The sequence below is a fragment of the Amblyomma maculatum genome, chromosome 7 (genome assembly GCF_055883805.1).
Source record: "Amblyomma maculatum isolate TAMU_Amacu chromosome 7, ASM5588380v1, whole genome shotgun sequence".
In the NCBI taxonomy this organism is placed as follows: Eukaryota; Metazoa; Arthropoda; class Arachnida; order Ixodida; family Ixodidae; genus Amblyomma; species Amblyomma maculatum.
In genome coordinates this window covers 118,162,277-118,186,016 of record NC_139350.1, presented here as the reverse complement: position 1 = coordinate 118,186,016, position 23,740 = coordinate 118,162,277, and the positions used below count along the sequence as shown (strand labels likewise).

The 23,740-nt window shown below is 46.6% G+C and overlaps 1 protein-coding gene across 1 annotated transcript in view; it reads right to left on the bottom strand.

Moving 5' to 3' along the window:
* The window catches only part of LOC146184536 (uncharacterized), an 83,588-nt gene that overhangs the window by 4,998 nt on the left and 54,850 nt on the right, over window positions 1–23,740 (bottom strand). The window contains exon 5 of the mRNA XM_084608806.1: window positions 14,917–15,012. Coding sequence (XP_084464932.1) covers window positions 14,917–15,012 — 96 coding nt within the window. The remainder of the gene's footprint in view (window positions 1–14,916; window positions 15,013–23,740) is intronic.

Genomic DNA, 23,740 nt, shown 5'->3' with positions numbered 1-23,740 from the left:
TGAAGCGGCAGGGCCGTAAAGTTTGCTTGCTTTTGGACAATTGTTCAGCGCATCACTCCGACGAAGTCAAGCTCACTAACACGGAGCTGAGGTTTTTCCCTCCCAATTGCACGTCTGTCTTACAGCCTCTCGAACAGGGCGTGATTCTTAGCCTGAAGCGCGCTTACTGCGGGAGGTTAATTCAGCGGCTGCTTTTTAACACTGAAACCGGCCGAGACACGAAGGTGGACTTGTACGTGGCACTGCAGATTATGTCTGCTGCCTGGAGCACACTGGGGCGCTCAGTAATTGTGAACTGTTTCAGGCACGCGGGATTTGCCGAAGGTCGACCCGTACACTCTGCTGGCCTAACACCAGGCGTTACAGACGACGACGAAGAGGCGTCACCGGCTCCGGGGATCGCGGCCGCCTGGAAAACGCTGGGAGAAATAGGAACCGTGCCGCCTAATCTCGAGCTCGACGAATACATCGGCGCTGACGCTTGTGTTGTTGTTCACGAAGATGTGAGTGATGAGCAGATCATAAAAGCTGCCCGGAATGATAAGGACTCTTCCGATGAAGAAGACGACGACGTACAGGAAGCGCCGGCTGCGGCAACCGCCGTACAGGTGATGGACGCTTTTGATGTCATCAGGAATTTCGTTGCTGTCCGAGACGACGATGTTGCAATGGGTTTGCTGACCGAGTGCGAAAATCGCGTGACGGCGTTGCTCGCCGTGAAGCGTAAGCAAACCAAGCTTACAGATTTTTGGCATTAAATGCCTTTGCTGCTGCTTGGGCAATTCTTTCTGCGTTTCACATCAAATTTTTGCGATAACGAAGTTCCGCGAGAACGAATTTTTTTTCGTGCACCGTGAATTTCGTTATAGCGGGATTCAACTAGTGACAAACACTAATAGCACATCATAGGCGATGCCATACGAGGGGTGGTTTTTACTGATAGGTGCACTGGAGAGAGCGTCAAATAAAATAAAAAACTGAAAGTACTCCTGAAAGAATGAACAGCACTGAGCACTAGAGAACAGCAATTATAATTTACCAATATGTGGCCACGTGGGCTACTATAGTGATAATGACAGCCTTTCACTGCAAGAGATCATTTCAGTTGCGTTTTTGCGACTTTCAGAGCCTAATTAAGATAAATAAGTTTTGTTTCTTAGATACCATAGCGCTCGATCTGTACTACATAAGACAAGATATATTCATTTCCATCATAGCATTATGACATATTTTAGCCAGTGTTTTGTCCCTTTAAAGCAACACCTGAATGGTGTAATGTGATAAGGAACATGCATCACTTGCCATTCTCTATATTTTGCCAACATATTTTTCTAACAAATGCTACAGCATATTGGTAAAGAAAGACACAAGGACAACTAGACCGGTGAGGTGAACGTTCTCAGCCAACTGCGCTTCATGGCTCTCCTTCCGGATGCATGTCTCACATGCGTAAAACTTCCTTCTAGGATATAAATTTATGACTCTGGACATCGAACTTAAGGGGGGAGGCTACCTTTGAATACCAACTTTGTTGTTTCTTGAGATAATTGAATGAAATTTTCAGGGTAGACTCATGGCACAGCCATTTGAATAACTGCAAAGTTTCATGGAGCTGCGCACATTGGTACTCAAATTAGAGAAGTATATCAGAATGGTTCACATGGGTTCCTTGTTCCATGCCTGGTGAACTTGCAAAATGTGTTGGCACTATGAAATTCATTATGAAGGTTTCTGAATAAGTATCACAGGGCAAGACAGAGCCCTTTTTTTTAATTTCCCTGCGGAAAACTTTTAGCAGTGCATTGAAGTTAGTTCCACTAATTGGACTTGCATTAGCCTAATTTTGATTGTTTATTATAAATTCCAGACTCAATAATTTGAAAAAATGAGCTTGTCTTGCCCTCGGAAATTTATTCAGGCACACAATAAAAAAAACCAGGTGGGAATCCGATTAGCGGTTCCAGAAATATTGCGGGAATAAGCAACCATACCATTGTTAGGAGAATAAAATGAGGCTTGCGCTCATGCACGAGAGGTGGCGGCACCAGCGACGCACACAGTAACGGCCGCGTCGGTTAGATGGCGCGAGAAGCGGCGGGCGGGGAGAGCATGCAGAAAGGGGGCTTAACCAGAACCACCTGGCTTAACTACATCTCCTCCTTCCTCTTATCCCTGGGGACAATGCCTCCAGGGTCGGCGAAGCCCCCTTAAAAAGAGGACCAATCGTCCCGTCCAGGCAGAGCTGAGCAGCTTTCTCTCAGGAAGAAGTCGAGGCACGACCCGCCAGACTATCCGAACGAGAGCCGGCCCCGCCCAGCTAGTCGTAGTCGTACGCGTCGCCGCCGCCACCGCATGCGATGAGCGCGTAGTCGATGTCCATGACTTTGACGATTTTGACTTTGTGACTTCTCTGTCGGACGAACCGCGGGAGACTTGTCGAGGCACGACCCGCCAGGCACTGCTCCCCGGTCTGAAAGACCGAGTCAAACACAACACGGACGAACGCGAAATCTAAGTCGTAACAAGTGGTGGAGGTGCTAAATTCCCCGCTATGGACAAACAAGAAAAAATAGGGAAGTCAACCACTCGCCGAGACCGCCGAAACGCAGTTGCGGAAAAATTAGGATTCGAATACAGGACACGATTCGAAGGGGAAGAAAAGAAACGCAACCTGAACGAGCGTTTCAACGATATATTCGCTCTTTGTGAGGAGGCTATCGCGGCCGCAAGGAAATAAGCCGCTGATGCACACAGCGGAAAGAGTTTTGAGGAACCGCGTCATTCCCACCAGCGACCGAACAGCAATGAGCGAGCAACAAAACATGCCGTCAATGAGGGCGTTCGCGTCGCCTCCCGTGTTTAAAGGGACAGCCGATGAAGACCTGGAGGATTGGCTCCATATATATGAGAGGTACGGCAGATCCCTCGTGTGGACGGACGAACAAAAAGCGGACAACTTGGTGTTTGCTCTCGCGGACGTCGCCCGGGCCTGGTACGTGACAGCACTCCGGGAAAAAACGCCGGAAACATGTCTAGACTGGCAAAGGGCACTACGTGCCACCTTTGCAGGTGCGCACGTACAAGAGTGGGCGTACATTCGCCTACAGGAACGCAAGCAGCAGCTAGGGGAGACCCCACAGCAGTACGTGGCTGGGGTGCTACAGCTATGTGGACGGGCCAACGCGGCAATGACAGATGCCGAGAAGCTTCGGTACTTACTGCGGGGCTTGCGACCCGAAATGATGGAACGCGTGGCCATTTCTAACCCCAGCTCCACGCAGGAGTTCCTAGAACACCTGCAGCGCCTGACACACGTAGGGGCCATGGCACGCCACGCTCTTATGACCATGCCGACACACCCGCTGCCAGGTATCCCAACCGGGCACCCGGTAATGTCCTTCAGCCAAGACCTGACAACATCCCTTCATGCTGCAGGCACCCCACCACAGGTTCTCTACGCACCTGGCCGCCATGAAAACCCTCAAAACAAGGGCACAGATGCTGTGTTAGAGGCCATGCAAGAGACCCTGCGCGCCTTAACTGCAGCTGTGGATCGCCTCGGACAACGTGACCGCCGACCGTTCCCGCCACGTGGCTCAAGAACACAGGGAGGACAAGTAGTTTGCTTCCGGTGCAACCGAGCCGGGCACATCATGCGCCAATGCCCAGAGAACCAGGTACCTCCAGCCCCGCACCAGTCGGGAAACCGGTAGAGCCGGGTCATGCAGTCCGACCCGGTGGAAAGCATAAGGACTCGGTTTTCGCAACATTCCACCATACACAACTCATCACGGTCCCTGCCACGGTGGAAGACCTGGACGTCCAGATAATTATAGACACCGGAGCCGTTGTGAATGTAATTTCGGCAGCCCTAGCTACTCGACTGAGGAAGCCTGTTCGACCATCTGGCACTTTCGTGCGTGCAGTAAATGGAGAGATAGTGCAATCATGCGGAGAGATAGACTTGGAAGTTATGATCGGAGCGGACGTTAGGACCTAGTGTTGCCCGGACCCTGACGGTCGTTAACGACGAGATAGATTACGTCCGCATTGCCAACCCAGACACTACCTCTCTCACAGTACCAAAGGGTACAACTATCGGACGAGCTACCACCATCAGCAAGACAGCTCTAAGCATTTCTCTGCCCAGTGATCAAGAAGGTACGTGTCAAAATATTCGGCTAGGCGACGAACTACCATCTGAAGCCAGGCAGAAGTTCCAGGACTTGGTACACGAATATAGCCACATCTTTTCTACAAAACAGGGTCCCATCGGGCGCACGAACATCGCGGAACATGAGATCAACACCGACACAGCCCGCCCAATCCACCAGAATCCCCACCGATACTCTGCATACGAGCGTAAAGTTATTGATGATCAGGTCGCCGAGATGCTGGAAAAGGGAGTTATTCGGGCTTCATCGAGTGCATGGTCGTCACCGGTAGTGATGGTACGCAAGCGCGATGGATCATGGCGGTTTTGCGTTGACTTCCGCAAAGTTAACACCGTTACGAAGAAAGATGTACACCCGCTGCCTCGCATGGACGACATTATGGACAAGCTACAGGGAGCGAAATTCTTCTCCACACTCGACCTAGCATCCGGTTACTGGCAGGTTCCAATTAAGGAACAGGACAAAGAGAAGACTGCGTTTGCTACAGGAACCGGACTCTACGAGTTCAATGTGGTACCATTCGGTTTGTGCAACGCCCCCGCTACATTCCAGCGCACGATAAATAAGGTTCTGTCACACCAGCTATGGAAGATCTGCCTGGCATATCTAGACGACATTGTGGTATTCTCCAGAACATTAGAAGGACATTTGCAAGACCTGCGTGAAATTTTCCAATGCTTAGACGAAGCAGGGCTCCGGCTTCAACCAAGCAAATGCAACATAGCTTTCAACAGCATCCGGTATCTTGGCCACATCATCAACGGACATACCATTCGTCCGGACCCGGATAACATTCGCGCCATCTCTGAAACGAAAGCTCCTACAAACCGAAAACAAGTTCGAAGTTTCCTGGGCATGTGCGGTTACTACCGGAGGTTCGTCAAAAATTTTGCACGTCTTGCACGACCGCTGAACGAACTCACCAAGATGGACACAAAGTTCACATGGACTCATGAGTGTCAGGAATCTTTCGACACATTGAAGGCCCGACTAACCAACGACCCAGTCCTCCGACTATTCGATCCCGCACTACCCATCGAGCTCCATACTGACGCCTGCGGCTACGGGATCGGCGCGGTGCTGGTGCAGAAAGACCACAGGGAAGAGTTCGTTATCGGATATGCTAGTCGTCACTTAAACAAAGCAGAGGCGAACTACAGCACGACAGAACAAGAATGCTTGGCTGTTGTATATGCCACAAAGCAGTTCCGACCGCACATATTCGGGTCCCCGGTTACAGTTGTCACGGATCAAGCTAGCCTCACATGGCTAATGTCAGTAAAGAACCCAAATGGACGCCTCATCCGATGGAGCCTGATGCTGCAAGAGTTCAACCTCACGTTAAGACACCGACCAGGAACAAAGAACGCTGACGCATTGTCTAGATTGCCTTATGATCCCGCTCCTGAGGACGAAGAGGAGTTTCCGCTTTTCATGGTGTCTCAAGAGGACATTGGGAAGCTCCAGCTTCAAGACCCGTCCCTACGGCCAATCATCAAGTACCTCCGCGAGCCAGATCAACCTGTGGGGAAGAGGGTGAAGAAAATCGCAAGACCTTTTTCCCTCGTGAACGACACACTATATCGAAGGGCCAAAGGGTTTACTGAGGAAAGACTGGCACTTGCTGTGCCAAGAAGCCTACGACGAGAAATCCTAGCCGCGTGCCACGATGACGTCACGGCTGGTCACCTAGGGGTAAAACGGACACTGAAGAAAATCCGCCAGCGATATTTTTGGCCAAAAATGTTCACCGAGATTGTACACTACGTCCAATCCTGCGCTGACTGTCAAACAAGAAACACGACCAATATGAAACCAGCGGGCGAACTACAACCCCTTCGCCCGACTATGTACCCGTTTCAGCAGGTTGGAATGGATTTTGTGGGCCCGCTAACAGAATCCCGAGACGGCAACAAATACATAGTCGTTATGATAGACTATTATACGAAGTGGGTAGAAGCAGTGGCCACACCTGAGGCAACGGCAGCTTATGCAGCAAAGGGCTTCATGGACTCGGTGGTCTTAAGGCATGGCGCACCAGAACGTGTCATCACCGATCGGGGCCGCCACTTTACTGCTGAAATGATGGAAGAACTCTTCCGGCTGACGAGTACTAACCACGCCCGCACCACAGCGTACCATCCCCAAACCAACGGCCTTTGCGAGAGATTCAACCGAACAATGGCAGTTATGATCAGCAAGTACGTCTCTGCCAATCATCGAGATTGGGACCAGTTTCTACAGTACGTCATCTTTGCGTACAACTCTTCAGTACACGAAACGACTGGATACTCCCCGTTCTTCCTTCTCCACGGCAGAGAACCAACCTTGCCCATTGACGCTGCACTAGGGCTCCCGCAAGAGACCACAAGCAACTTGGGCGATATCGCGGCGCGCTGGGAAGAGGCCAGAGAACTTGTGCGGAACCGTGAGCTTAAGAGCAAGAAAAACAGCAAGGAACGTTTCGACGCAGGACGACGAACCCAGAGCTTCGCCCCAGGTGATCTAGTTCACATTCGAATGCCAACCTCAAGACGTGGGCGGACAACGAAGTTTCTTCACCCTTATAACGGGCCATTTCGAATAGTGAGACAGACCGCAGAGAATGACTGGGAGGTAGAGTCGAAACGAGGTAAACGGGACATCGTAAACGTGGAACGGCTTAAACCGTACGTTACTCGAAATTTCAATGAGGATGAAGTTTCGCAAGCAAGCAGCAGCAGCAGCACTACGCTCAATGATGAGCCCACGGCCAAACCCGTACAAAAGACAGCGCCAGTAACGAAGATGGAGGCACCGATACGGGCAAGGCCAGCGGATGGGGCTAATAAGCGCCTACAGCAGGAAGGCAATATGAGTGATAGTGACAGTGATTGTGATCGTGAAAAACACGGCCATGGACCGGCGGCGAAAGGAACAGTGACAGCAGAATCAGCGGATGGTACCAATCAACTACAGCAAAGAAACAGTGCTAGTGATTGTGATGGTGATAGTGGTGGTGCTCGTAAAAAACACAAACTCGGACCGGCGACGGAAAGAGAAGTGCAAACGCGGGTAGCAAACAGTGCACACGATAACGATTGTGACAGCTGTGAAAGTGAAAGTGGCGACGACGAATTCTTCGACGCAGAAGATTTTCCACTACCCGCCAGGACTCCACCGACAACAACCTCGACTAACGCGTGGGACTCCAGACCTCGCAGGCTGCTTGTGAAGCCTCAAAAGGACGACTTTATCTACTACTAATACAGTGCTCAAAAAATAGATGGACACAATGTGTGATATGGTGATATTGTGATGTGACTTTATCCCAGACTGAGCGTGAACACTTTTGGTGTGCATTTTTCTTTTGCATTCTTTGTGATGGAGTGTGAGCGAGGACGCTCAGCTTTTTTGATGAGATTGCGATGTTAGGAGAATAAAATGAGGCTTGCGCTCATGCACGAGAGGTGGCGGCACCAGCGACGCACACAGTAACGGCCGCGTCGGTTAGATGGCGCGAGAAGCGGCGGGCGGGGAGAGCATGCAGAAAGGGGGCTTAACCAGAACCACCTGGCTTAACTACATCTCCTCCTTCCTCTTATCCCTGGGGACAATGCCTCCAGGGTCGGCGAAGCCCCCTTAAAAAGAGGACCAATCGTCCCGTCCAGGCAGAGCTGAGCAGCTTTCTCTCAGGAAGAAGTCGAGGCACGACCCGCCAGACTATCCGAACGAGAGCCGGCCCCGCCCAGCTAGTCGTAGTCGTACGCGTCGCCGCCGCCACCGCATGCGATGAGCGCGTAGTCGATGTCCATGACTTTGACGATTTTGACTTTGTGACTTCTCTGTCGGACGAACCGCGGGAGACTTGTCGAGGCACGACCCGCCAGGCACTGCTCCCCGGTCCGAAAGACCGAGTCAAACACAACACGGACGAACGCGAAATCTAAGTCGTAACACCATGAAAAAAATTCATTCTGAGAAAATGGCCCTTGAAGTTTAAAACAGCATTTTCAAGTCTAAAGTTTGTTTTTCACTGCAGCACGTTGTGCCTCCACCTCCCCGATTCCCTCGGAAAGTGCATTTTCATGCGAACAGCGGACGACGCTGACGACGCGTTATCGCTTGCGATGACAGACGCGATACGGGAGGCCGAGATCGCCGAGGTTGATAAGGTCGGTACAGCAGGCACGCTTCAAACGCCAGCTCCTTACGTTGACGCGAAAGATACGCAGTTGGAAGTGGCAGCGCAGTCGGTCTAGCGGTCTAGTAGTGATGTAGCAGAAGCAGCACTAATAGAAGCGTCTCTGCGCCCGTTGACAACGCTTTTCGCTAACTTCGCGATTCGGACGGCATTCACAGAACGACGACGTATGCAGTGTTTTGAACTTCTTAGCGCGCGTCGTGGCCGACCGTGCAATAATCCACAAAGTGCACATAACCGTTCAAAACACGCCACCAGAATTCGCAACGAGCGATGATCACGGCGATCTCAAAATGGTGAAACGTGGAGCGATTCAGCGAGCGTACAAAGAACGCCAGCTCAGTAGAAAGCCGGAGCAGACGACGCGCCGGGGAGGGGCTACCGCGTCAGCGCGCGCAGCAGCCAATAGCAGTCGCGCGATCCCCCGCGTTCTCACGGAGCGCGCGCTTTGTCCAATCACAGCCCGAATTCGAGACGCGGGAAGCTCAACAATCCCTGTGAGGCCCCCAATCACAAGCGAGCCACGCTTCTGCTACGCCGCGGACGCCACCGGCGAAGGCAATATGGAAAAGGGCAAGCATTCACAAACAAGACAAGACCAAGATGGCGGCGCTCGGTTCAGCGGCAGAGAAATGGCGCGCGCGCGAAGTTTGGGTACTTTTGCCGTTCGCTCGCGACTCTGGGGCTGCCGCGCCCAGTTGTATATTTAATTTAAAGCAGTTCCACGATGAATTAGGCGTTTATAATTATAGGAAAGGTAGTTTATTACATATACAGCCGAGATATGTACTTTTTGAAAAGCCGACTTTTTCGCGATTTTTCGACTTTCAAAGCCCGCGTCCCCCCTTAAGCAGCCTCCCTATGGGTCCTGATTAATCATGTCTATAAAATCCCATTGTTATAGTCGCTGCTCTTCCACTGTGACTGCCACAAATGCTATCGGTGGATGTACTTTCCTCATTAACTGAGCCTGCCTACTTTTCAGATCAATGGGCCCATCTTGTGGTTCTTGTCTGCACACACATCAAAGGAGCCAGCAGTCCACAAAGGAAAACTCAATGGAGCATCATTTAGCTTTATTGCTACCTTTTAAGTGGCTCAGTTCATGAAAGAGACAGATTAGTAGCGCAATCACTCTTTTACAAATTGATCACAAGCGGAAGCAAAGGAAACATCACTAGTGAGACCCGAACATACAACCTCTGCACATCACATAAAGTGCTATATCAACTGGCCTATCCCTTCAAACCTCGATATAACAAACTCCTAATTGCAGCTGAAAATTTTGTTAAATTGAGAATTTTATTATGTTTGTGAAACACTGCTACTAGATGAGGAACTTGTAAATTACTAATTCAGGAAGTAAGCAAGAAACTCTAGCAATAATAGCCCTAGCAAAGCCACCGGATGTCCTTTTTTTTAAGTCAGGAGCATAATGAATAATAGCAAATGGACATGAACACATTATTTTTCTCCGTGTGCATGCAGCAGAGAGTGACCGCAGTGCGTAGTACTCAAAGCTGCTGTCAGATGTTGCCACTTGTATAATCACATTTAACATTTTCAAGCGGAGACTAAAGTCTCTAGATCGGCTGATCTACGGAACGCTGTACTATGTTCGCATTGCCCACGTCGGCACGGCTACCTTGTGCACGGCAATCTTTTGTTCAGGCATCACGTACGCATACCATTTTTACTGGCATAATGAACCCACTTTTTATTTTGGTCGCTGAGAAAACGAAGAAAACTTTAGTCGTCCCTCTGTTTCACATCGTTGCAGGTCACAATACATTTCTTGGCAGCACAAAAAGATGCTGCCAAGTGATAATATCATTGTGTTTATCTTTTGACATTAGCTCTAATATAGTAACAGGGGTGGGGGCGGCGGGGCGCGAACTGGGCACAGTGCCAGCAGCCTTGTCAGGAGTGCCAGATTGTCCGGTTACATAAACCTGTTTCCAGCCCGTTCGCTTTATTACCACACAGCTGGGGCAGGTGCCATCCACTGCCTCAAAATCATTGGAATGAGTGATGTCAGTAAATTCCTTTCAGTCACCTGTGCTGTGCTCAATGAAACCTCTAAAAATGCGAACGAAATGTATGAACTATGCGGACAAGTTTGTCTGGCTATGGAGCCAAGGCTATGGGGGCGGAGCTTTTGTCATGGTGTTACTACACCATGTAGTTCTGGCATATCTGGCCTCGGATACGGTTTCGGTTTCAGTTCCTTTGTTGCTTCCAACGACGTAGAAATGTCTTTCTTTAGACTACTCAAGTTCTAAGTGAACGTATATTCGCAGTTGATAAATATCACGCGCTGCGTAAGTTGCCGAAACAAGCGTATTAGGAAAGCGCGCTGAAACCAACGGGCAGACACAGCAGCAGCAGCAGACGCACGCCTTGGGAGATGCGCGGCAGATGGCGCGGCAATCCTGTTTACACGGTGTCATGTACTGATTTTCAAATGCACTACACTACAGTTGTACTAGCCTATCCTGTAGAACAGTATCAGCATTTCCGTAATACAGTAGCTCGCATTAATTCAAACTCGAAGGGACCCCAGGATTTTGTTTTAATTATAAGGAAGTTTGAATTATGAGTTCTCATATATGTGACTTTAGAAAACCGAAATATTGCGACACAGTCAATTTTTGAAAGATTATATATTCCGGTAGTGTGTCTTATAAACTACCCTTTCTGTAATTATCAATGCCCTACCTGTCGTAGAAATACCGGAAATTAATCATATAACAATCGGTGGCACCCGGGGGGCAGCGAGCCAGAGCAGAAAATTCCCAAACTTCGCACGCGCACCATTCCTTTCCCACAGAACTGAGCGCCGCCGTCTTGGTCGTGTTTTGTTTGTGAATTTTTGCGCTTTCATTTTCCCACTCTTGGCGGTGGTGACGGCGGCGCGGAGGCTTGGCTTGCTTCCGATTGGGAGCCTCGCAGCGGCTTTTGAGTTAACCACGCTCAAATTCAAGGCTGCGATTGGGCAAAGCGAGCGCGCTGTGAGAACGCAGCGGATCGGGCGACTGCTATTGGCTGCTGAGCCCGCTGACAACGTTACTAGATTACCTGCAGTTTTGCAAACTCCGCTGGGGCTCCCTGGCGAAACGCGGCCTCCTTCCATTCCTGCTTGCGAGGTGGTACTTTTTGCACTGTTAGACTGGTCGCACGAGCCTGCACTGCCTGCGCTCCGCAGTTAACACCAATTTACGCAGACGATTTTGCTTCAGGGGCAATATTTTCTAGACTGCAGAAGCATTACTTTTTGTTGTGCAGCAAAGCAGCATCGAAAACGCAAGAACTATCGCAAGAGAGCGAGATGTGGTTGAGATGCCTGAATATCTCCACGGGAGCTTTATTCATGCAGCTTTGAAGACAAATCAGGCCCACATTCCTTGATAGGGCATTGTTTTTAATGCATTTTTGCCCATAATTACTGTCAGCAGCGAGTCAGCAACAGCAGTCGTTAAACCCCACAAACCAACCAACCAACCAATTGCATATATCGCTGGAATCCTAAAGTCAAGAACGATTGGTTTAGTTGTTAGATTCTTCAATTGCTATAATATTTTTTTAACAGCAAAATACAGATTCAGTTCTAGAAAACTCGCATTTTTTCAATGTAAAAGGTCGATGGATGATGGGAATAGGAAATGTACATTTTACTGAAAACAATTAACTGAATCGATAGAAAAAAAAAATGCCATTTCATTCGCAGCAATATTTAAAGAGCTAGAATTACAACAGGCGTGCTTTTTTGTTTGCCGCAGCCACCTTTCCTTCGCTCGATAGCTGGTGGTTCACATTTCGGGGGAAAATGTGCATTAATGCTACAATAACAACAGTATCTTCAGGTGAATAACGTGTTCAGCGCAAAAAAAAAAGAATGAAAGAATGCTGTACTTTTCTAACACTTTAAACACCTCCCCCCCCCCCCCTTAATTTTTTTTTTTTTAAATTCAAAGGAGAACGAAGAGGGTGGGACAAAACGAGAGAAAAACATGCGCACAGAGAGCGCAGGCTTCCAACTGAATATATTTCGTGAAAGCACGGTACTATAAGGATAGAAGAAGGCACAAGCAGGAAATTTAGGAATGTGCCCGAGGCTTAAGGATAACAACAGGACGCACGTGTATAAGAATTCCTAAGAGTTCTGATGTATCCATCTAAGAATTCAATCTCTTTTCTTTATAGTGACGCCACCCCCCCCCCCCCCTCAAATGGCGAGGTAGAATGCCTCAGCAACTTCTCTTCCTGTTTTTGTTTTTGCCTTCAATATGAAATTTATGTTTGTTTTCAAGATAAAGTAAGCAGCCTTTGCTGTCGCAGCTCTTGCAGCAAAGATGGAGATCGCTGCCTGTGCGCATGCGTGAATCGCGCTGTGTTCAGACCTCACTCATTAAAATAGCGCCCACCATCGAGATTTTCCTTTGGACGACTGCACGACCGGGGAGTCTCGTAAATAACATCCGAGGCTTATTTGGTGACCTAGCTTGTTCTGATGGAGCGTTCTTCCTGCATGAACTGAAACCTCTTTTTGAATTAGCCAGAAGAAGACAGACGTATGTACCATCTTTGCCAAATGTAACCAGGCCGGGTGTTCCGCTTCTCAGCAGAGCAGTCGGGAATTTGTTCCAGTTAGGAAGCTGTAAATCTGAGCAAAGCAAAGGCGATCTCCTGTCCTCATTTCTTAACAAGTTGTGACCTTCCGGTAATCCGTGTTGGCTTTAGAATGCAAGCGAGAAGCAAAACATGCAGCCTGGTTACTTTTGGCAAAGAGGCGGTACCTTCCCGTTTCAGCGCCCTGCACACTTGCTCAGTTTCGAATTTTCTAAAACTATGAGTCCACTAGCCCAATTTCATGTCTTAGTCCCAGAAAATGTTAGTGCAGTCGAACCTCGTTATAACGAAGTAGAACGGAGCGCGAACATTTGTTCGTTATATCCGTTATTTGTTATAAATGCGCGCCCAAATTCCTGTAAATACGTTTGCTAATAAAATGAAACAAAACGTCCACTAATATGAACAACAAGAAGTGTGAAAATACAATATTTTTTATCTGAAAGCTAGCATAAGCATAAAATCTCGCTTTTCCTTGCCTGTTGAAGAGCAGAAATGAATACTAAGGTGTGTTGCCTCCGCACACAATTTCCACGACGGTGGTGCTAGTTTTTGTCTCCACCGCTAGATGACGTGGCACGCGAGCACGCGGCCGATTTAAACGCACTTCGGTGGCATTGTTCGACTTCGGCCATGGCCGTTCATGACCTCCGAGACTATCACGCGCGGGGGTGTGATCGCAGAGGCCATAAGCTATTGGTGGTAGTTTCTTTTTCTTTTTGCCGCCGCTGCTATATGACGCGGCACGGGAAAGCGTGGGCGATTTAAACACACTTCTCCAGCGGACGGTTTGATTGGTTGAAAAATTGCGTTTCTTGAAGTTTTTCTCGCTCCTTTACACGTTTTTTGCCGTTATAATGCAAAAAAACTGCTTCGTTATAACCGATATAGTGTCAAATTGTGAAATTTTTCTTTTGTTATACCGAGAGAACTCCCATAGAAATAAACCACAGACTGACCAAACTTTGATTTTAGTTTGTTTTATCCGATAATCTGGAAAAGGCATGCTTTAACAATAACTCCACATCAGCCTCGTAATAATTGTTAAAAGTATTCTTTTTTTCCAAGAACGGTAACTGACTGGAATCACCTTAGTGACAATGAAGTTTTGCAAAAACCACTAGCATCATTTGCTTCCCACGTTAGGTAATAGTGTTTTGTTAGGACGCTGTTTTGTTACATGTTCTCCTTCAGGCTGCCACTGTACGTTGGTACTATGCCATTGTTCTGTGTCTGATATTTTATTTCCCCACCATGGCTAAACTCCCAAAATATGGGATTGCAGTATCTTTAAAAAAGTAAAATAAAAATAAATATCAGTACCTCTCATCTGCTCCCTGGTATAACTGGCGCTCCTCCAGTCTCTCAACATTACAACCATTATTTTATAATACTCCTGCATGCTGCTCCGCGCTTGTGAGAGGTGTATTGTGCACCCCCCCCCCTCCCCCTCGCACTGGCCAGTTATAGGCTCTGCCCCTTTTTTACTGCTCCTATAAGCAACTTTCAGGCATCTGCGTCGTGCTCGATGAAACCTCTAAAACTGTAAAGGAAATACCCGAACTAAGTGTAAAACCACAATCACAAACCTCTGACATGCCTGGCCTACACCCATTTCTCATTGTGGATTTGGGTAGAGACATCATTAACTCTTGTTTTCTCCCTAGTATAACTGGCTCTCTTCCAGTTTCTCAACATTACCACCATCATTTTATCTTGCCCAGCTAGTTGCAGTGCCCTAACTCAGTTTCAAGCCTGCTTGTTAGCCTCCATATTTCTACTCCAGAAGTACTTGCAAAATACAACTTATTACATACTTCCCTTCCCAATGCAAAATTACCCCTGTTCCTTCTCACTGCTAAGACAAACAACCAGAGCTGAGCAATACAAGCAAGAAAAGGAGAAGCTGTCCCTTGGGCTTCCACCCACCTGGTTCCTTTGCAGCTGAAGCTCGCTGATAGACTGTCGGCTCCAGCAGTGTCTGGATCCGTCACCATGGCCGCAGAAGCCGCTCCAAAAAAAGTCCTGGGAAGAATCCACCAAAGTGCATGTAGCAACCCATGAAAAAGCAAGCCCCCAGCTTGCCACGGCATTTGAACTGATTTCACTGCTGGCAAAAGTACCTCTCCTCTCAATGGTGCACATTGTCTATTCTGGATGCTGAAGAGAAAACAGGAAGTGCCATGGCGCTAGTGCAAGTAGACACAGGGAGAATAAAAAAAAGACTGTCAACATGAAAGTGCACGCTTGTGTCGGTAGCCTGCTTTAATTCTACTTCCTTGCCCCCTTCCTTCAATGCCATGGCTCTTCATGGAAAACCACCTTCCTCAGCTTGTCATGATTACTGGTTCAGCTGTACAACTTGCACACCACCACTTCCCCACTGTCAAAGCTATATCTTTTTTCAATGTCTAGGAAGGAAGTTTGTGTGCTGCACTAGCCATATGCAGAACTTCCAAGCCACAACATACTTTTCCATGATCAAGCGTTCACTCCGTTGCCTACTGGGCTTAATTTCCAAGCATACCACTGATCACGAGGCGTCTCCTACTGGTGGTAACCTTCCCATGCTCCCCTTCCCTTTCAAATTTGCCTTGTCCTCAACCAATCTGCTTCCTGCCCTCATTACCAAAACATCTCACGCTAAAAATGCCAGAGCAGAAGCCTATAAATGTCCCTTTGTGCATCACTGCGCATAAGCACATACTTTTGCTTTCATTCGCACAAAATCAGTCTGCGAGCTTATTTACATGCACCCCAAATAGCAGTCCACAACAACACACTCCTTGTCCCCCTGCCTGTACTTGAAAAAGCCACCTTGGTTAGTTTAGCAGACATGAAGTAAGAAATGAAGGGCTCACTATCGTAAAGATGCAAAAGAAATGGGCCAGCCATCACTAAAACTATTTTTTGAGCGGCAGCGTTGAGTAGTTTGCACAGTTACTCATAGAGTGATTTTATTTTAATAATGTTCCACAACAGGCAAAAAAAGCATAACTACATGATATTGATCGAATCCAAACCCACAACCTCCACCCATCCTGGTACAGTGCTGTAGCGAAAGAGACCGTTCAATACAAGGTCTCCATCAAACCAACAACAGCATGGATGTCAGGACCGAACCATGCACTTGTTCAAAAACACAACCAATTGAGGCAGAGCTACAACAGTGGCTAGCCTACACTAAGTGCCTGAAAGTCAGCTGAAAGCTTCTGTAACCAGCTTTAAAGACCTAAAGACATAGTCCTTCGCACTAAATAAGCTGGCAAAAAGACCTATAGGCATATCAAAAGTGTGGACAAAATTTTGACTGCATCAACCTCAAAATTTCCATCAAATTCAACTGAAATACCAGCCAGCAATAACTGGAACCAATTGGAAACAGCTGGAACAAACCGTGAACGTAACTAGTTTCATAAGATTCCAGCTTGAAAAATTCCAAATGGAACAATACGCGTGGAGTGGCCAAAATAGGTTTTGGAGCAGAATATCTCCATACTATAGCACTTATTAAGCAGAAATATAATCAATTCGTAGCAACAATGCCAGCTTTTCGGAAACTTGAGAGCTATGCAGTCAAACCTTCATCAAAGCCATGCAATCTCACACCACCTTCCTCACAATGCATTTTAGCAGAAGTGATGACCACTAACAAACAGCCCCGTTGTGTTTTGAGGATACTTCACTGCACCATAAATGCAAGCAAAGGGAATATGTGTGGGTACTAGAAATTATGACCCCATCCCTAAATAAACAGAAAAGACTACTCTCAAATTTCAAGCAAGCCGCACCGGCACGCCCCCCCCACACACATACACGCTATGCCCTGTTGAAGTTGTTGGTAAAGTGAGGCGGGCACTATTCCCCCGGAACTGCACCAGAATTTGAAATGGTCATGGGAAAATTTTGCCGCCAGAAGGCATCCACCAGAATCTTGGGTGATAAGAGTGGAGGGGGAGGGGGGTGTTTCAAGTGCGGTTTCTGTGAACAATGCAGAATTTCGGGCCCTTGCACAAGTGGGAGCACTTGCTCAGAACTTTGCAGCATTCGAAATGTCGATGAAACATCAAGATTAGCCGATGATGAGAGCCCCTGATTGCATTGCAGCCGCGGAATGGCGCGAAGTTAAGCAAAAACTATGCCACAAAGCTGTTTTCTGGAAGTGGGTACTGCAACTGTCATCGTGCCTGCCATAACATGCACAAGTGCCTGTGCACCAGTTCCACTAAACTGATGTTTGGGAGAACTATATCGGTGAACGCTGGCTGCACAGGTCATACTTTGATGATGGAACCCCAACCCCCACCCCGCCCCGCCGGGGTGGCGCAGTAGTTAAGGTGCTCGACTACTGTGCCCAAGGACGCGGGATCGAATCCCGGCCTCGGCGGCCGCTTTTCGATGGAGGCGAAAAGCTAGGCGCCCATGTGCTGTGCGATGTCAGCGCACATTAAAGAACCCCAGGTGGTCGAAATTTCCGGAGTCCTCCACTACGGCGTCTCTCATAGCCTGAGTCGCTTTGGGACGTTAAACCCCAAAACCAAACCAAAGCCAACCCCCACCCTCCCATCGTCCTTCATTCGAAAAAACTCATCCGGGCACACCTATGTCGGGAATCACAAATGTCTTGTGCCAGACTTAATGGGGTGAATCACACTTCTACTCCAAATTAGCGAGGGTCAAATTTACTGGAAGTAGTAGGTGAATATGTCAACTTAAGACAGGTAATAACCGCAGATCCAGACCATGAAAAGGAAACAACAAGGAGAATAAGACTGGGCTGGAGCGCATTTGGCAAGCACTCCCAGATTATGACTATAGCAGCTTACCGGTATCGCTCAAGAGGGATGTATACAACAGTTGCATTTTACCTGTGCTTACGTATGAGGCTGGAACGTGGAGGCTAACAAAGAGGGTACTACTTAAGTTGAGGACAACGGAGAGGGCTATGGAAAGAAAAATGGTAGGGGTAACATTAAAAGATAGGAAACATGAAGAGTGGGTCAGACAAATAACTTAAGTCACTGACATTCTAGTGGAAATCAAGAAGAAATGAGCATGGGCACGACATGTAGCGCGAAAAAAGGGTAACCGCTGGTCGCTTAGGGCAACAAACTGGATTCCAAGGGAAGAAAAGCATAGCAGGGGGTGGCAGAAAGTTAGGTGGGCAGATGAGGTTAAAATGTTCGCAGGGGTCAGGTGGATGCAGCTAGCACAGGACTGGGTTAATTGGAGGAATATAGGAGAGGCCTTCGCCTTGCAGTGGGTATAGTCAAGCTGAAGATGATGATGATGAAATTTACAAGATTTTACAAACCTTGCGTAGGATTCAAGCAACACCCACGAAACGACTACAGCAGCACACGCGTACATGCTTAGTTCACCCCAAAGTGCTACCAAGACATGTTCCGCAGGTGCTGCATCTCTCATGATACAATGATCGCAAATTATCCACTTCCTTTTCCATTCATCGCCACTCATTGATTGCACAGTGGCCCGATGCTATATTGTGCTACACAGCACCACATGTCGCCTGCTGCTGCCGCCATGTTGGCTCTCGATGCCATCAAAGCACTGCTTTCTTGTCTAACTACCACTACTGCACATGTTGATTCCACAAAAAATGAGCCAGTTAATGAATGTGACAGTTATTTGTGAAATGCAGCACCCAGTGAATGCCATCGTGAAGCCGTAATGAACTGGCCAATAGTTCAGACACAAAAAATCACGTAGTTTCTGAATATTCCCATATTTGGAACACGCACAATAAGTAGGGTGTGCATGTAATCACTATCGCAAACCATTCCAAATGTTGTGACACTTCTGGAAGCAGTGACATACCAGGCTGAAAACGAAAAAAAGAATATTGTGACATGCTTGCTTGGCCTTGTTGGCGCAAGCTGGCCCAATTTTGGTCAACTTAATGCTTTTCGCGCAGGATGGCGCAGAAAATTCCAGTTGTACCAAAACGGCTCCATTTGCGCACCTGTTCCACTCCTGATAAACAAACTTAGAGCAAATGAGTAGGACCCCTTTAAAGTAAATTCATTGGGGCTGGTAAAAATATTTACTATACCAGGGTCTTTACTATATCACTTGTTGGTGATAACATGGTACTGAAGATGTCGTTTGGTAACCAAGTGGTTACTTACAAAACACGACTTGTTGCTTAATGAAAAAAACACTCTCAAATACCTTCCATCTCTCTTTTATCGTCTCTTGTTCCCATTTTTTCAAGAATGTTATTTTTTTTTTTACACCTTGTGGAAGTACTTGTTAAGCATGGGGGCAATGTGGCTGTGAATACAACTGAGTTTAGTTTCATGTGAAAACCAAAGCATTGCATAAACACAGCGTATCTTCTGCTGTTTCTGCCTGTAAGAAGTATATGAGAAATGCATGCGGCAGTCAGGTGCTGCAAATTCCCACATGATGCGCCTCCAGTTCTTGCCACAGCTGCTTCGTGCTGTACAGTGCTTAGTATGTTTGGTTGTTTCTTCCCTTCCCCAATTCTCACTGCACTTTTACACTCCTTTACTTTTTGAACTAATCACGCCACCTTCTTTCCATGCTTGTAGATAGCTTTATTTTTTTCCTATGCGCTGCATGCTTTCCCTCACGGCTGCAAGACCTACATAAGGTTGGCTTCTCCTGAGTGCTACTAAGTCTACTGATAAACCTGTTTAAAAGAACACTCAGTGTTTCGTTTCGTTTTTCAAACAAAAAACTGCCTCGTGATTCTAGGTAGTGCCCGTGCGGCGATGTCATTTCGTTGGAAGTCATCGCCACGGCTAGACGCACTTTACTACAATATATTTTAATCAAATATGTCTTTATTATAAAGGGGTGAAAATATACAGGCGGTTATGGAAGGTGAACTGGGACTTCAGGTTCACTTTACTATATCCGAGTTCACTATAGTGAGGTTCTACTGTATAATCATACAAAGAGAGACAACAGCCACTGACACCAAGGAAAGCATGGGGAATTTTCTTTTTTCGCGTTAAATAATGTCAAATAATGATGTAATTAAAAAGATAACTGATTAGAATGTAATCGAAAGAAAAACGATCACATGTCGCAAGATGAGATCCAAACCTAGGCCCTCTATTTTTCGTGTCCGCTGACTAAGCTATGGCCGTTCATCCTCGTAATTTCTTGGCATTAACTTTGCTTGTAACTGAACCTTGAAAGTGTTCACCAGAACCACCCTCACCCACAGCAGCAGACGCAGTATATCCTTCACCACTGCCAGTGTCATGTGGAATGTGATCCAAAAGGAGGGTGAGAGCTGTCATAAGAGATTTATGCTGCCTATCCCTTCAAGGCTACCAGATTACAGGTCACCGTTAAGCTAATCAGGAAACAAGCGTCAGGAAAATTAGGGGCTACTGATGAGATACATACAAAGGCAACATTGACTGACACCAAGGAACAATAGAACAATAACCTTTTTAAGCTATGTACACAAAATTTGTGATGAGTGTTTCTCTGGCAATGAATCATTTCTTGAGACTGGCACAAGCATTTAATGTGGAAGGCTGTTCACTTGTGTCACTTCAAAAAGATGCACTATGGTGTCCTTTTCTTCATGTTCACATCCCGTCTACAGTAAAAGATGGTTCCCCGCATTAATCCTCATCAGAACAACTACGCCTCTTCAGGGCAAAGGCCACCCCATAGCACTCCAATTGACGCAGTTCTGTGCCAGACACAGCCGCACTGTCCCCTCAATCTTCCGAATGTCGTACGCCCACTCAGCCTGACCACCCTGACCCTGAAATCCACACTGTGATTAGAGAGAAAGAGACACCTGTTTTCTGTTCCACCTTATTCTTTGTAATGATGCGTAAGACAATGCTATTTACAGGTCACCACATGCTATTTTGGCCTAGTCGTATTTTGGCAGTTGTGGCCTAGTGGTTAGGACGTCTGTCTCGGCGGCAGGAGGTGGTTGGTTTGAAACCCACCGCCGGACACCCACCGGCAAAAATGGGTACAAGCAGACCTACAGCCTTGCACCCAGCTTCCTCAGGAGGTGAGCTTGGAAGAAGCTCCGCTAACCCCGCTGCGCCCTCCAGGGCACAATCAGTTTCGAACACGTCAGCCTGCAAAGGTGGATTTGAAGGAAAGGAAAGCGTAGCAGGGAGCGGCAGAAAGTTAGGTGGGCGGATGAGGTTAAGAAGTTCGCAGGGGTCAAGTGGATGCAGTTAGCACAGCACTGGATTAATTGGAGAAATATGGGAGAGGCCTTCGCCCTGCAGTGGGTATAGTCCAGCTGATGATGATGATGATGTGCTATTTGGCTACAACAGTTAAATTTTATAAAGCTTTTTTTTTTCAACAGGTAAGCAATGGTTGTGACATTAAAGTCAGGCATGTGTCACTTGAATGATGAAAAAAACTACAAGTGCTCCTTTGTCGGCCAACCTGTCCTGAAAACAAATATCACGAGTGAAGAAGCAGTGTTTACTCATTCCTAACCTAACCTAAACTTTACTCTGACGTCACAGCTATCGCATGGCTGTTGAAACCAAAACAGTTGAGCAAAGAAAGTCAAGTATAAATTATTTGGGTGCCTGTAGGCAAAAACCACATGGTGATACAGGTAACAAAAGGTGGAAGATTATTTTTGGAGCAGCTGCGAAGCAATAAAACGATTTTTAAAGCATTCTCATTAACCGTTGAAGAATGTTTCTAGAGTCAAACTCCTTAAATAATTGCCGTTTTGTATTCTTGACATACAAAATGCCCAATTTTATTCCTTTTCATGCAACGTTCAATGCCTTTCCAACTATGCATGCATCTCTGACAAAATAAGACAAACGACAAAGCATTAAAGATGTTTAAAGCAACAACAAAAGCAGTCAAACAACTCATGTAGTTTTTGCACCCAGAGAAGTTTCCTAACAGCTCGAAGTAGTTCGCAAGCACTGCTTTAACTGGGTTTGCAGATTCAGTTTGCTCAATATTTTTCCCCTTTCCAAAAAAAAAAAAAAAATGTCCTGGCCAACACCTTTTACATCAGCAAGATATAGACTCTGTTCTTTTTTTACCACTCCTATAGAGCCACATTCAGTCATCTGTGTTCTGCTGATGAAACCTCTAAAACTGCGAAGGAAATGCCCAAACTAAGTGAAAAACCACAACATAAAACCTCGGAGATGTCCGCCGTATGCCCATTTCTCATTCTTGATTTGGGTTATTTATCTATTTGGAAATACTGCAGTCTTGGAAGACCAAGCAGGTGGAAATATACAGAAACAATGCAGGTCAGTTTAAAAAAAAAAAAACATACTTGAAACGGGCGCTTGATTTAACAGAACAAAAAATAAAAGGAATCACACAGCAGCAAATCCAGACCAGTAAATGAATGCCTTACAAGAGCACAAAATATAACATTACACAACAATAGGACATGTAAATAAGGGCAAAAACAGAAAAGTAAAAACATCACAACTGTAATGCGTTTGTTACACCACACTCAAAACTTTCCAAAGAAAAAACAGCTGCATGCAGATTGTTCCACTCTATTATTGTTCGTGAAAAAAAGGAGTATTTAAACAAATTGGTGCGCACAGTATAAGGGAGCAAATTATGGGCATATCTGTTTCTTGATGAGCGCGATAAAAATGGCTGAATATAATTTTGTGAGTTGATGTTCAGATACTTTTTGTAAATTGCAAATAAAAATTTGTTGCGCAATTTTCTGCCTAGATTCCAGTGTTGGGATGTTATTATCTGATAGAACCTTTGATATAGAATCAGTAGCTCTATATTTATTAAATATGAAGCGAACTGCACGCTTTGGACCATTTTCAGCTTTTGTTTGCCTTTTATGTAGAAGGGATTCTAAACCACTGAAGCATACTCGAGTTTCGGCAAGATTAATGCTTTGTAGGCTTGAAGTTTTAGGTGGGAAGGTACCTGTTTTAGCTTGTGTCTTAAAAAGCCGAGTTTACGTGTAGCAGATGCGCAAATGTTTGTTATATGCTTAGGCCATGAAAGAGTGTTAGTAATTGTAATTCCCAGGTATTTGTATTCATCTACTTCCTTTAAAGGGTGACTATTGATAACTTAAGAAAATACATGGGGATGCTTTTTATTTGCGACGCGGAGCAGTACTGTTTTTTGGGAGTTCAGTGTCATGCCCGATACCACACACCATTCACTGATATTCGTTAGGCTGTCGAGTAAATTTCTTTGGCCTTGTTCACATGTTATTTGTTTATAGAGAAGGCAATCATCTGTAAAGAGGCGGATGTTAATATCGGGGTGAACGTGAGTAATTATGTCGTTAAAGTAGATTAGGAAAAGGATAGGCCCTAAAACGCTTCCCTGTGGAACTCCCGATGAAACAGGTAAAGTATTGGAACAATGCCCTCTGATGTCGACAAACTGGATACGATTTGAGAGGTACGCATTGATGCAATTTATTATGAAGGAAGAAATACCATACCTGCTAACCTGAAGATTTCAAAATTCGTAAAACCTCCGCGACCGGGGGAAAGGGGGGGGGGGGGGGGGGGGCTGTTTTTTTTTTGTTTTTTTTTTACTTTCCAAGAATTTATCTTTAGTGACACCCTTGCTCACTCACCCACAAGCAAAATCCGTGTCCCGTAGAGTAATGAGCGAAAACTCCATTGTGTCACAATTTATTTTTGCAACGCTTTTGCAGTTGCTGACTTCGCCTGCTTCAAAAACTTCTCTGTGTAGGCTTGCTCAAAGCAGGTGCCACTCCGGTGTCCTTTCACCA